General features: G+C 27.8%; 1 protein-coding gene across 2 annotated transcripts in view; it reads left to right on the forward strand.

The window, feature by feature from the left end:
* Window positions 1–211: 211 nt before the first annotated feature.
* Window positions 212–16,028, forward strand: part of LOC126905445 (follistatin-A) — a 35,929-nt gene continuing 20,112 nt past the window's right edge. The window contains exons 1-2 of one of the 2 annotated variants that reach the window (XM_050685135.1): window positions 212–343; window positions 11,139–11,327. In XM_050685135.1, the coding sequence (XP_050541092.1) occupies window positions 11,246–11,327 (82 nt within the window). In that variant the 5' untranslated portion in view covers window positions 212–343; window positions 11,139–11,245. Of the gene's footprint in view, window positions 344–9,180; window positions 9,550–11,138; window positions 11,328–16,028 lie in introns of those variants that run through there. The other variant, XM_050685134.1, reaches the window with a different exon arrangement.

Below are 16,028 nucleotides of genomic sequence, written 5' to 3' on the forward strand. Positions count from 1 at the left end.
GTTCTGCTTAAAACACCCTTCAATCGAATTTGTTAGGAGAATAAAATACTTAGATGGAGAGAGGGATTTTATTACAACAAAGAATAACTAAGTGTTGGAGTGCCTACCGGTTTTGTACCGTTTTGAAATAAACATTTTTTATGGTTAATATCCCCACACAGCTTCCGACCTATAAAAGACTGATTCTTCTAATATAGAGTAACATTACTAAATTATCACTAAAGAAGTTAGAAATTTTATTGGTTCTACACTTATATGCACATACGCAGAGTTTATGTATACAAAGTATATCGAAAAAATATAAACATTTATTTTCACATCAAAAGTTATTAACGTTGTCAGGGTAAGTCTAATTTTTAAATTTTAAATATTTTATGTAACAGATTAAAAAAATTTTAGAATTATTCTTTTTTACTAGAGAAGTGTTTCGTTAATTGTTAATTACTAAAATAATTTAATCAATTAACAAAGATAGTTCTTTAAATTTAATCTTTATTTTTTAAATTAAAGATTAAAAATTACACACAATTTAGTAATTTTTTCAATTTTTTTAAAAAAGTAATTTTAGTTAAAAAAAAGTTGATTGGATTTCTGTATCAATAAAATAATAATAATATTGTACAAAATATGACAGAGAATAGTATTTTTTCTTTAACTGTTCATTAATTACTAATTGAAAGATTTACTGCAAAAGGTTTGCTCCATTTTTAAAGTTAAACTTTTTATGGAGTACTAAAAGATATTTTTATTTGATATTATAAATACTCCTTTGTATACATTAGGTGTCACATTAATTAATAGATAAATGTACAAGCATTTTTGTACTTTATAGTATTTTAATATGTATTAATCGTTATCCTAAAATAAGCTACTTACTTTTTGTAGTGAAATTTTTTCAATTATGTTAAAAATACATTTGAATGTTAACTAATAAATCGGATTATTATTGATCATGTTTTTTTTATTATCTACACTAAATTTTAATGCTGAGTTTTACAAATAATCATCTGAGAATATTTGAAAAAAAAAATATTTTTAGCATAAATACTTATAATTTTTATTTGATTTTTATTATACTACAATAATGATATTTTTACTTGTATTATAATATCAAAAAAAATTGTATTTTTCACCTCAAATTGTGTGATGTTGATATGACTTTTTAATAATTGATTGTTATATTCTAATTGTACTTTAAATTTAACAATGCCCTAGAAACATTTGTAAAATTCCAAAAAAGATAATATTTAATTTTCCTTTAAGAAGATATTACGTTGTTATCAACGACCTACTCAAATCACGAATAAAGCTAAGTTATTTAAAATATCAGCGTAGGAGCTTTTAGATGGTAATAATAAAAGGTATTTTAAAATTTAAGTATTTGGTCTCCAGTCATGAAGTTATACTAACCACGTTTCTTTGTTTTTTAGGCTAGTTGACAGTCATATAAAAAAAAAGTACTTAACTTTTATAAAAGGAAATTAAATTCAAGTTAAATATACTAATACTTCACTTTTTATGATTTTTTCGTTATTAAAAAAGTTAAAAATGATACCAACTTAATCATTTATTTAAAACATTTTATTTAATAAAACAAATTATGCTGGACTATCAATATTATTTATGCCCAAACAATAAAAAAATGTTTACTAAAAATACTAAAATCAAAATGCATGTTTATCATAAATACAATACAATAATTAAATCCATGTATTTCTTTTTTTAATTGGACTCACAACAATATAAATATATTTTTTTCATCAATCGTTAGAATCCCGTTGTTCATCAGCTAAATCCAGCTAATTTGATAGCTAAAAAGCTTATTTGTCCAGAAATCATTTCATTATTAATATATTTTTATATTTAATTTTTTGCCTACTACTGTTGAAATATCAATATAATATGTATGTTTTTGTACAGTAATTTGATTTACATAATTTTGTTGAAAGACACTTATCTATACTCGAAGGTATACAATATTAAATATAGCTTGTAATTAAAAATAAGAGAAAATTTCAGGAATTAATTTTAATTTATTAAAATAATAAAACTTAAACAGTATTATAAAGAAACGTTTTAGGAATTAACAATATTAATATATTAGGTATAATTAAATATTAAATTTCATAGGGTATAACTTTTTATTTTGTGGTAATTATTAATATACATATTAAGTAATCATAATAATTTGTATTTTTTATTTAAAATAAAACAAGAAAATGAACTATACAATATTAAATATTTTTTTTAGAAATAAAAATATCATACAAAAAGTACAAAAAATAAAATTATACTTGAATTATTAATATTAGTAACAAAAAAAATATAAGTTAAATTTACTTGCCACTTATATGCGCATTTATCAAAATACGTTGAATTGTGTTATATATAAATAGTGAGCTAAATTAGTGGATGTCTGAATCTTTTGAACGGCAAAAATTATATATACTGCCGAATTGATTACGTTTACTATTTTGTCAGAAGACTAAATCCAAAGAGGAGTAAATTAATAAAAGTCGTTTCAAAATAAAAAATAAAATGTTAGAAAGTATTTAGTCAGCAAAAAAATTATAACAGGTTTCAACGAGTGAAATTTATTTTATAATATCTGCAGCTATGACCTAGGCAAAAAATATATGTTATGAGTTAAATAGCCAAAAATTTGTAATTTTGTCAAACATAGTAATTAGCATCGATGTAAATCTTAAATAGTTGATGTCGTAATTGATAATGGTATTGAATATAAATAGTTTAAAAATCCGTATTCAATGTTATTGTCTTTATCGTTTCAATGATAAAATTTGGCCATATTGATAATTATATACATTTTCTGATTGGATTGAAGAGCCTTATATCAGTTAGTGAGTTATATACATTCATGTTAAAGAATTTCCCCGAAAAAGTGATTAAAACAAGTGTATATTTGTTATTATATAATTATTTATTATTAAAGATAAAAGGTTCATCTTGCAGTATAACTGAGGCAAAATATAAGAGTTTTTAGGTGAATATGATTGTTAAAACCGGCGACTTTGTCAATCGCAAAATTTGATCATGTCCAGTATTAATTATGTTTTCTTTTTTGACTTATGGGTTTTATGTTAGTTTGTTGGTTTTTTAAAATTCATGCTCTTGAAACTACCAAAAAAATTCTATTTAGTATCTTCGACGGACACATAAAGTTTTTAAATAGTGCCGAGCACCCCAATTGTCCTATTAGTTTTTTACTCATTGGCTTATATTGCATTCTTATTAAGACAATAAGGTAAAATATGTCGTAACGGATTTTAGTCTCTAGCTTAATTATTATAATACATTTAGTATACCTATTATTTTAATTTAATATAAGAAACCTGGTCAGTGTTAAATTCAGAATTTTTTTTAATAATGCTCTGGCATTGATACAAACAGAAAAAATTGTGTTGTCATAGTTTCATAAAATTATTAAAATATTAATAATTTAAATCGTCAACAAATTTAAAGAGGTTAAAACTTAAGAAGCTCCCCACACCAAAATCTTAAATACGACCATGATTATTTTGCTCATTTACACGGAAATCCAATTAAATCATTACTCAAATAATGTATAAAACATTTGTTTATTGATATTTCATATACGTCACTAACTAAAATAAACAAGGAAATTTCGTAGTCTTTTATTTGGAAATAAGGAATTTTCAATTTTTTATATTTATGCATTTAAAATGATTAATAAATTAATTTTTGAATTAATAAAACTGCTTTACAACACAACTTATTTATTAAGACTCGTTAACAATGATTTACACAATTTTTAAAAGTGATAATTAGCTCACTAAATAGGAAAAAATAAATTGAAAAGTAGAAAATGAATAACAATCACAAAATAAAAAATATGTTATAGAAACACATACTAAAAAGCCCAAATAAAAATAATAACTCAAAAATAATTGTAGAGCACCAAAATTGTATAAATTAATGTTACATTTGATCGTACATATTAATTATGTTTTCTTTTTTGACTGAAGGGTTTTATATTAGTTTGTTGGTGTTTTGAATTCATGTTATTGAATCTACCAAAAAATGTGGTTATGGAATCCAGTTTTCCATTGATAAAGTTATTTTGTATTAATTGTTATTAAAGTATTTTCCTAATTTGAATAACTAAAAAATGAATTGAAAAATATTAACTGATGTTATATGTATTGCGTATGAAATAGAAACTTACTTCATTTCGATCAGTATTTTTAAGTATGTGTAGTGCTACGTCGGGAGCAATATTTCGAGCTAATTCGAAGATCGTTCGACCGCCACCTTCGTATTCACTAGGCATATTTTTCTTCGAACTTTATGTTTTGTGGTTTTTGTACGATGGTCCTCCCCACGAAGGCGAAGTTACAAGCCTTGTATTTCATTAGGTATTTTGCTAAAGAGCAAAAATAACCCTCGATGTATTCGATCTTATCCCTCAAACCATAAATTTTCGCATTTTTCTTAGCAAATTCCAATTTTTTCGAGTCAATGTCTATCGCGATCATTTTTTTATACTTCATTGCTAACTGAATTACGTTACCTCCGGCGCCACAAAACGGGTCCATTGCTACATTGTAACCCACACACGTCTTGGCAATATGCTTGCTTAAAATTTCAGGGCACACGGAATAAAATGATTTTCAAATATTAGTTAACATTAAAAAAATAAATATTACTAGAGTATTAATTGAATTACCATAATCCAAGAGAATTCCGTCATCAAATTTTTCAAACAAAGTGTCTTTAGAATAGCAATTTGAACTAGCAGAAAAAGCTAATTTTATTGGAGCTATTACTGTCCAACTTATGTTTAATTTGCGAAGTGTTACTGGTAAATGACGAATCTGTTGTATGTGATTGAATTGATTCAGTCGAGTGACTTATTTGAATTGAAATGATGTTCTTTCACGCCTTTATAGCGTTTTGGAGTTAAAATGTGTGTCAGCGTCGGTATTGTCATTATTTGTTTATCTGTAATGCGATGAATTTTGCAGTGTTTTGATCAGATCGGTTTTAGATGAACTGTTGGCTGTACTATTCTCAAAAATGCCTTCTTCGGTTTCAAAATTCTTTGTTTGTGTAGATGTCTCAAAATAGCGTGTCCTGATATGACATTTGGAGTCACCGTTTTTTTCTCCTTGGAAAATTTATTGTCCAAAAATATGATAAACGTTAGAACTAAAATACTACTGAAAGAGAGACCTGTATAAATGGAACAGGAATAAAAAGATAAGCAAGCACCATAAATGAAAACATGAAAAATGTATCCGTTTTGAGTTGCCTCGCAAAATTTTTTAACTTATATGAAATAACGTAGAAAATAACACAGTTAAAAAGCTTTTGGAAATTTGTAAGTAATAATAACTATGGAGAAATACTCGCGGTAATTTTAAATGAACTGAATTAAAACTATATATTTTCTTTATTTTTTAAATAGAAAATTATTCATGGTTACCATTATTCCAGCAAATTTATGTAAATTATAAATACATTATACCAATTGAAAAATTTTGAGTTATTTAAACTATAAATTAATATTGATGTATTTTTTGTCGTCTAAAATAAAAATTATTATCTGAAAAATTGTTATTCGGCGAATAAGTGATAATGTGGATTTAGAAATTTTATGATTAAAAAATGTATAGTATTTATATACATAAGAGTGTGAAATGTTAAAAACATTTAGCTAAGAAAAGTGACATACATAAAATAAAATAAAAATATATTCACAGGATCATTGCAATGGATTGGTTCGTGCATAGACAGTCATACTTCAACTCTGTGTCTAATTGAAAGTTGTTGAAATACATCTTATAAAAAAATTTATTTTTCAAGCTTTGAGATATTTAAATGTTATACATTGGAATGAAAACATGTTTTTGATTTTACAATTTGTATTGTTTGTTAACTTGGGATGATTTCATCTTATTAAGTAATAACTTTCATTTTGTTTTGGAAATGATGCAAATATTATATATATATATGAGAGTTTTAGTTAGTTTAGACACAAAAACGATGCCCAAAAAAAGCTCTTTTCTTTTGTTTATCTGAAATGTGAAAAATTGATTTGATTTTCATTTTGATATACATTCTTATCGCGAGATGGACGTTGCCTCTGATATAAACCGATCACACACGAGGCTGTGCGGAAAGGTGACACTAGTTGCTACCAACGTTCTTCGTGACAGTGGCGGTGACCTCGATATATTATAAGTGCATGTGCAGAATAATACACAAATATATAACTATAACTGCAGTGCGGATTGTCCGAGGTGAGCAAGTGTATGACTGTTCTCAGGAGGGTTTACTATCCGCATTACCTACGTCGATGGCTTGCCTAGCCGAGTGGTTTAGTTAATGTTGTTGTTATAATATTATAACTTGCAGTTCCTCTTCGTCGACTAGCTACTGCTGTTGTTGTGACTATTGCTATTGATGATGTCCTCTTGTGAAACGCGAGCGCGCGCCCGCGTATCTCAAGGGGTTCATCGGTCTGTTTATTGCGACTTCGCGAGCGACTGCCAGTCGCCGCAACCACGATAGAACAACAATGCTACGAAATGCCTCTCATTTAAATACATACGGAATACACACACGCATACTTATCCACATATGACGTGGTATATAAATATACATGGTTACTGTTAATACATATAAATAAAAGGTACGCACATTTACGTACCGTGCGAATGTGTGTGTGTGTGTACAGGGAAGGCGAGGAGGTGGTAAAAAGCACTCCAACAACAGTAATGATGGGCGCAGTGACCGAGGCGGCCTCGGGACTACCTCTACACTAGTTGCTGACGACCGTCTATAATATGTTGTGTTAGTGTGTGTGTTTGAATTGACGAACAGCCGCGGCCGAGAAAAAGATTTGCTTATTTACCGTCTAGACACCTGTATAAAACCAGACACTCCCCCGTCTAAAGAAGGCTGCTACAATGACTGGGGCCACCGCTCTCTTGGAGCCGCGTTTATACGACCTGACCGCGACCTAACCCCGAGCTTGTTGCATTAATACCGCCGCCTTGTGCGTCGCATCGATACTTGGTGCGTTTCTACTTTTTATCCTCGTCCAACGGCCGCCTCCCCTCCAAAAATCCATTAAATATGACCCTTAAATTGAACCCGACCGGGGAAAACAACGTGCATAAGAATGTTTGCATAATACCGTTAATAGTCACATGATCGCGCGAAGGAAGAACGGTAGGGCAAGACGAACGGGTGACGCGCCGCTTACTTTTTGTCACATATTTGTATACAATCAATATTGGGATAGTCCTCGACTTTTATTACTTTCAAAATATTAGTCTCGCAGTCGTTTCGAACGTTATGGTTTTCACTTGAAATTTCCTATGGTAGTGAAAATTTGACGACTTCACTTCAATAACTGTACATGCAAGTTTTTATCGGTTTTGGTTGGATAAACAAACCAAGAGAATTTATGCGTCTTCTGTTATCTTAAGCTCGAAATTTGACTTTTCTTGTTGTTTAAACTGAATGCTTATAAATGGGATTATGTTATTATTATAGTCAGTCGAGAAATAATCGATTTTGACGCGTCAACATCGTTCTTCAGTTTAAGAAAATTTATGATGAAAAAACAAGATATATCATTCTAAGCATGACAATCTTTATTACTTCTCATGCATTATTCGACTGTTAGATCAAGTAGATTTATTATCTAGTTAAATAATCTATTCCTTTGAAATATCATGACGTAGGTCATGTGTTTAACGGTCTAATTAACAGGAAATCAGGTGTGTACTAATTTAATAATATTCTGTAATCAATGAGATAAGCTTTTTTCATGTTAATAAAAATAAAAAATTATTTCAATTGAAATTTAAGGGACTATAATATAGGCAAAATACATACTCGTCAAAGTGTTAAGTTGCTAAAATTTCCATATTTGGAATCATTAATATAATGCAGGGCCGGGATTAACAGTTATATGACAGCTCCAGGAACGGAATAAAAGTTCGTCATTTTTTTGGGGGTTAAAACCTTATATTCATTTGTCCTTACAACTATTTCCATTGATCTATGTCTGAAGCATTTAATTAAAAACAAGATCATTTTTTTTTCGAGTCAAATCAAATATTTAAATTAGGCTTTTCGATGAAATTAATACTAAAAAGCCTTTAAATATTTTGTTGACCATTTTAATTTGGAGTTTGTTTGAGAAATTATATAGTTAATTCAATCGCGTACTCTTCTAAAAAATAATTGTAATATTAAAAAAAAGTTAGTGCCATGTAAACAAACACAATTAAGCCCTCCAAAAAAAAAGATGTATTTGTAGTTTAATTTGTTTTTTCAATTGATAAAAAGAACTATGTAAATGAATATAGTCTCTGTTAGTTCCGGCGATAAGTTTTTCTGGGCCCCGGTGCCAGGAAGGAGAAAATTGAGTGGAATAGATCTCTCCTGAACAAATTATAGCGAAAAAAAAATACACAATTTATGTTAAAACATCGTAAGAAATGATCCGCAAATTACTATAGCTCAGTATTATATTTTTAATATACATATTAATTTTACACTCAAGTAGTGTAACTTTGGCATAATGTATCGAATATTTGTACACAAATGTAACATTTTTATCATTACTTATCAATCTTTCCACTTTTATTGTTTACGTTAAAAATGTAAACCAACACACGTATGTATAAATTTGGAAATTTTTTTTTCATAGTGTACAAATTTCTTTTTATTTAATACTGTAAATTATAAAAACGACTCACTGGCGTAATTATGAGGCGAATATGGGTGTCTGTCATATCTCTCCCACGGCAAAAATAGTCATATGGCGAAGATACAATTTTTTTTTCATTTGGAGGGGAAAGTGAACAATTTTCTTGTGTATATTCCTTCTAAATGAAACTCTAATTACTGAAACGGCTTTCATTTCCATGTTTATTTCAATGGTGAGAATTTTTCGTCAGACATCGTTTTGCTTAATCTCAATTGAACAATACTTAAACTTTAAGAACATTTTTTTTTTGTGCGTCAAGATGACCTTTTTTTAAAATTTTAGTGTATAAATTTTAATAGGCATTACATCGAATTATAAGCAAAAATATTCACATCTATCGCGTAGCTCAAATACTACTAGCGGCACAGGCGGTAGTAATAAATCGATGGTTCGCACATTCGATAGTGTCGACGGCGTTGCATTTCATATGGCGGGAACAGATCGCGGTGCCCATGCACATTCTCGGTACCTGTCCGTGGAGAGAGACGACCAACAGTCCGAAATTGACGGTGCCGACCAGCACGGAAGTCCGCACAGTTTAAGTCATAATATTGTTCTATCGTGTGTTGATTGCCGTTTTTACATTATTATTTTTTTTTAATTTAGAGTCATAAAAACGTTTTTAGTTTAAGCGGTTTTACTTTTTTTATTTAAAATTTATAATTGAAAATTTGAAACCAATACCAAACTGTTTTAAGTCAAACCGTCGATATTTTTTCACAGACCATATAATACATTTAAAAAATTTATGCTTTTTTCTAAGTTTGAACTTTTGGAAGGTATGAAATATTTTGATCGAAAATAATTAATAAACTAAACAATGTTTTTTTCAATGTAATTAAACTACATGTTTTTCAAAAGTGTTCATTAGTATTTTATAAATTCAATATCTTTTTTTTTCATTTCGAATAAAATAAAAATATTAATTTTCTTGTATTAATTTCGATTACACAATAAATTAACAAAGTTAGTTTTATTAATCAATTAGATTGACTATACATTTATTTGTTTACTGGCAATTACAAAAATAATGTTTATTTTACGTATCAAAATTTAAAATTTTAATAAGCTATTTCATTTATAATGAAATTAAAATTAAAATGGATACTAGTATAGTCTATAAAATAAGTATATATAAACAGCTTACACTTTGTACTCTTGTAAAGTTATTTCACCCTTTATTTTTATAAGCCCCTTTTTAGCAGATCAACTCAAAGCATTTTATAAATAATGCTGTTTATGTTATTCATTTATAAACCACAATTTATTTTTCATGAAGTATTATAATTTTTTTCAGCGAGTTGAAAAATCTTTATGAAAATTATTCAATTATATTCCAAACAATTATATTAAACGTAGAAAGATTCACTGTAAAATTAGTTTAGATTGCTGTTAAAAATTATAACCGTTGGAAAAGTAAAATGAGAAAATTTGATCATAAATAGATTAAATTATTTTTGTTACAAAAGTATTAAGTTATTTAAATACAACTATATTATCGATAATAGTTAAAAAGTTTAATATTATTTATGTATTGGGGGTATTTATACGTTAATAATAATAATAAATAATTAAATGTTCAAAAGTTAATATAAATTATTGTGTAAAATTTTTCTAAGTTCTTGAAAATTCCTGTAATTAATGATGTATGAAAAAAAATATTTTGGTGATAATATTCGTCAGTTTTGTATAACAAGTATTCGTTAACTATAGTTAAGTTGTATATACACATCTTGAAATGATGTAATAAAAAATATATCAATATTTAAATAGAAACGAGTTTATTTATAAAATTTTTATGGAAATTTAAAAAACTCGTAAGCCATTAACTGTTATTGAGTTTTGGGAAACATCTCAGGTGTGTGTAGATTAGTAGTTGCACGAGAATCGACTGTCAGCGAATCGCCTCAGTTTGGTATTGTTCCAAGTGGAGCGTTGGGCTACCGCCTTTTTGGTCAATCGTCAGTATCAGTTCAAGGCCTTCAATTGCATACCCCCTTGAACAATACTAGATGTTAGGAATAGCGCCGGTAACATAAATTATCTGAAAAAAAAAGAAACGACCTATAAACCCTAGTAGGCGGTCTTAGTGAGGTGAGAGAGAAGTTTTTGAGGCAACGGGGTGTCCACTATAAAAAATTTAACCACCAACGGATTGTTAACGACTCTGGGATATTTTTGGGTTTCTGAGTATGTTACAATGAACATATGGAAATGATGGGACCTTTTTTGTAGTAGTTAAGTTCTAAAAATACACTATTGTGTCCGCAATTCATGAATTTTAACATGTACAATATACATGAATAAGTCAGTGCACTCCGTTTATTACATGATCAATAATCCGGAACTTTAATTTGATATTTTTTAGAAGATCTTCTTTTCAACAATGGCTATTCCTGCGAGACAACCAAACGGAGATCAATCAAAGCGAGTGGCAACTCTTTAACGGTCAACAGTGTAGTGTCCTCGAAGAGTATGTTACCGACGACTTGGAAACCCAAATTCTTTTTGTTTTCTGCCATTGTCCTATACGTCTGCAGATTGAACGTGGCTTCGGGTAAGTTTGTTGTTTATTTTGGTACTTGATCGACGCTTGTACTATACAATATCTATCTATTGGTTATTTCGTCAATAACAAATTGTCTACTCTGCATTTTGAATTCTCGAGCGTACCAAATCATGAATCACGTGAAAATTTTCAACGAGAAAGACTCTGAATGAAATACCGCGTGTAATCGAGCGAATGATACACGTGAAACAAATTATGTTCTTCTACCATTCATTCCAAGTGTCTTTTTCTGACCTAACAGAATCACCGACCTAGGAATGTCAATACAATTTACGGTTAGACCGGAGCAATAACCAAAATAAAACCATCAGCTATAAATAAACGATGTAATACTTTTTTTATCACTCCTATTGGAACCCTCCGAGGTTTTTCTGATTTTTTGTAAGGTTATTGTCACGGCTTCCAACTTAACATTCTATTATTGTATGAATGCTATTTCGATACCTGAATTCTGAGTTGAATCGACAAAAAGATTACAAAGGATCATAAGGATTAGAATTTTTATTTTACAAATTTTACTACTTTTACTGTGATAAAAATATGATTCAGAGCTTTGAGATAATAATAGCGCTTTAATGCGGCATCATTTATAGTATATCACCTTTATTTTATTGTTCTTCTTATAATTGATTACATAATTAGTTTTATTTATACAATGGTTTATTTGCTAGATAAACTGCAACTTACTTCGCCTTGAAAATTTTTTTTTTTAAACAGTGATCACTTTTTAACAAGTGTATTGTTTAACATTTCAAATGCTACTTGCTCTTATAAAATAAATTATTACATCAAAGGAAATAATTACTTAGCAGTGTTTGTGTTGACTTTTGGGTCATAAGAAAACTATAAAATTTCATCCCTTCAATTGTTGTCTATATTTTTTACGTTATTCTATTATTCAACTAAACGAGGAAGGCCATAAATGAACAAAATGACTTGATCCATCGTTTCGATTCTATTTTTATTTCTTAACCCTAGCTGTAGTCTAAACAAAAAATATTTCACGGGCTTCTTGTGCATATGTTGAGCCTACATAAAATAGAACTTGAAGTAACATGTAGAAATCTAAAGAATGTAAGAAACGGGAACAATTCATTGATCTCACAGAACCTTTAATAAGGCACAAAGGCTACCAGTATATGTTTGCCTGAAATATGTTATGAGAAAGCGTTTTGTGAAAATTTTTAGATAAAATATACCAGATTTCTCGTTGTGAGCTTGTGTACAAATATATTGTTTAATAGTAAACACCTATTCAATTTTAATAAAAAAATACTAGTCATTCTAGCTAACAATGGCCTCGTACCCCAACGTTATCTTGCAATTTATCATTTATAAAAAATTTACTATACTTTTCTAGTAACTTTCCTCTTATAATTCTTGTGTTTATGAAAACAATATTTACTTCGCAACAATTTGGAAGGATTCCAAGTTTTTATTTTAACATCCTGTTGTTGTTTTATCATATAATATTGGTTTAATTAGTTTCCGGGTGTATCATTATAGATTTATTTTGTCTAATTATATCCATGACGATAATGGTAACTGACATCTAATTGTTTACATTTATTGGAAATTTTGACTCCACTCTAGACAAATGTCATAAGATTGGTTATTACGTAAGTCTTTCAAAATGTCATGTTGTTCGAAATATTTTTTGCTTCACCAAAAGTTCTAGAGTTGACAAATTACACAAAACAAATAATATTCACTATCATTCTTAATTCAAAAATAATTTGGGTTTGTTATTTACCATTGGAAATTTTCACCGTTTATTTCCGCACTCTTTCGAACACACATCAATGACCTTGCATTATGTTGTGTTGTCGTTAACGGTATTCCTTACAATCGTCGTCACAGCCGCATCCGATTCTGTGAGCTATTGACATTATTAAGTATTTAGTTGGATTCATATTGATGATGGCAGCAGGTGTATATCCTTTGACTGATAACTAACCACTACATCCTCGATTTCACAGCCCATATCACGGATTCTGGGACACATATATTACGCCTTGTTAATTAAACAATTGAAATTTCAAATAAGTATTCAAATAGTAACCATAATTATACGTCAATCTGTTATACCATACAATGTCAGAAATTAGATAATTTAATTATTTTTATAAGATATAAGTAAAAATGTTATACTATATAATAACAATAAAGTTATTAGAACGTCATATAAATAGAAGGATTTTATATAAGTCCTCTTTGAAGGGATACTATTACCAAGAGTAATATAATCGAAAAAACTTCCGACGATATTACATTATATATTAGTTTATGTATTGAAATGTGGATGGTGAATTCAATATCGGATTCCTGTATCTTATTGAAAATCATTATTTGTAATATAACTTTAACTGTAAAATCAAAAATCATTTTTTACTCAAATTTATCGCTGTATATATTTAGGTATCCGGTCAATTCATCACCGGTTAATTCATTGGCAGTAAATTCACCGCAGTGGTCAATTGATTATCGGTTAATTTACTGTCAAAATTTAATACTCAGTTTTAATTAAATTAATATTACTAAAGAAGCTTCAGTAATTACCAGAATTAAATATTTTTTTAATGGAATGAATACGCAATTTTACGATATTGCGATAATAATACGAATTTTTAAACCCAACCGCCTATTAAAATAACATTCATAATACAAAAAAAATTGTCATTAGTCTTTGTCATAATAATAAACTTCAAAAGAAAAAATCATTAAAAAATAAATTAGTGATGCAGCTAAAGTTTTTGAGCTATCCCTTTTAAAAAATCTAAAATGTTTCAATTTTCGTAATTTTGACAAATTTTTAAAATCTCTTCAGAGATACCATTGCACATATTTTTCTTAGTATGATTATTTCCCACAATCAATTGTTCAATTTACATTCGTATATTACTTTCTTCTTTTTTATATGAATAAATACATTTTCAAATTGTTATATGGTTTTCAAAGTGGACGAAAAACCACTATGTCAACTTTCGACAGAATTATTAATTCTTAAACTAATAATAAAGTTCTCAAAAATATATTTTTTCAAAATTCCGTAGTGAAATATTAAAAAGTACGGTTTTCTTTTGTTACGTCTATAAAAATATCCAACACACGTATTTTGAATATTTTTTAGTTAATTTAAAATCATGACGAATTAACCAGTGCGATAAATTGACCAGTAATGAATTGGTGATAAACTGACCGGATACTTAAATATATACAGCAATAAATTTGAGTACAAATATATTTATTAATAAACAATTCAAGATATATTTCAAATGAAGATTTTCAATACGACGCGCATTACCACAAGACAATATGTAAGTCTTTAAAATGCGAAAATAATGTGAAGTAATTAGATTTGAAAGCGGGGTCTGAGAATTAAAACAAAAAATTACTACCTTATTCTAAAATTTCTCATCGAGAGGATTATTGAAGGAAAAAAGAATTGGAATTTCTAAATCTTGACAAAACCATTAGTGTGTGTAAGAAAAATCATCTGGACGTTGAAACTAGGGGTTCAATGTCTAAAATGTGTAATAAATACTTAATTAAATTTAAGTGATTCCGTATGGATTATAAGAACATTATATTAATTTTTACGGATTTCTCGTAAGCTTTATTTCTATTTTTCTACATTTAAACATATTTTAATAATGCAAAATGATTTAATGACTAGAATTTTATTGAATTAAAATTTTTGTAAAAAAAAAAAACACTTCAGAGATAAAATAAAATTGACAACAATGTTTGTAAAAATTAAAAATAAAATCAGCTATACCTTATTTAAATTCATAATTATTTGACTTAATATTTAAAAATCTAAAATGTATTTTAAATCTTTAAAAACTCTATTAGTAATAATATTCGATTATTTTATTAGAATACACTATTTTTTAAATATCGAATTTAAATAAAGACCGATATTGCACATATCAGGTGATACTTGATATTAAATTATAAATCGGCGTGGCCCTATATTATATTAAACATTTTGGGTCATATACTTTTTATCTCATATATCTATATATGTAGGTATACTCATTAATAATAAATTATTTTTTTCAAAAAAAAAAAAGCAAAATGGTTATTAAAATTAAAACGTATTATAGCGATAGAAACTTTAAAAATAAATAACATAATTTTCGAGTAGTTAAAAATTTCTATGAAACGGAAATGCGATCAATCAAAGCGATAAATACCTATTTTATTGTCAGCGATTACATTTAAAAATTAACTGTAGCCTTAATGACATTATGTATTTTAACTTGATAAATTAAAGGAACTATTTGTAAACCCCTAATCTAGAGCAACAAGACATAAAAAACATTGATTTTTATGGCACTATAAAGTTAAGATGAAATTTCTAATGCGTTTAAGATTACACTGTTTGCTTCCTGTTTTTAAACGTTTTTCTAGTTAATGATTTCTCAAAACTATTGTTTGTTTCCAGGATCTCACAATGGTGTAATAAATTATACTAATTGTTCAGTAGCAAATCATAAAACATTTATCAGTTAAAATGCAAATTACCGGTTATTAATATTTAAAATTGATGATTTATACAAAGCAACGAAGTACTGTACATGTACATGATTATTTTTTAAACTAAATTTTTACCGTATATTTTCAATTGAAACAATTTTTAATTCGTAAAATATTATTTTAAAAATCTAAATAACTAAATCTTAA

The sequence above is a fragment of the Daktulosphaira vitifoliae genome, unplaced genomic scaffold (assembly GCF_025091365.1).
Source record: "Daktulosphaira vitifoliae isolate Bord-2020 unplaced genomic scaffold, ASM2509136v1 Scaffold_4, whole genome shotgun sequence".
NCBI lineage: Eukaryota > Metazoa > Arthropoda > Insecta > Hemiptera > Phylloxeridae > Daktulosphaira > Daktulosphaira vitifoliae.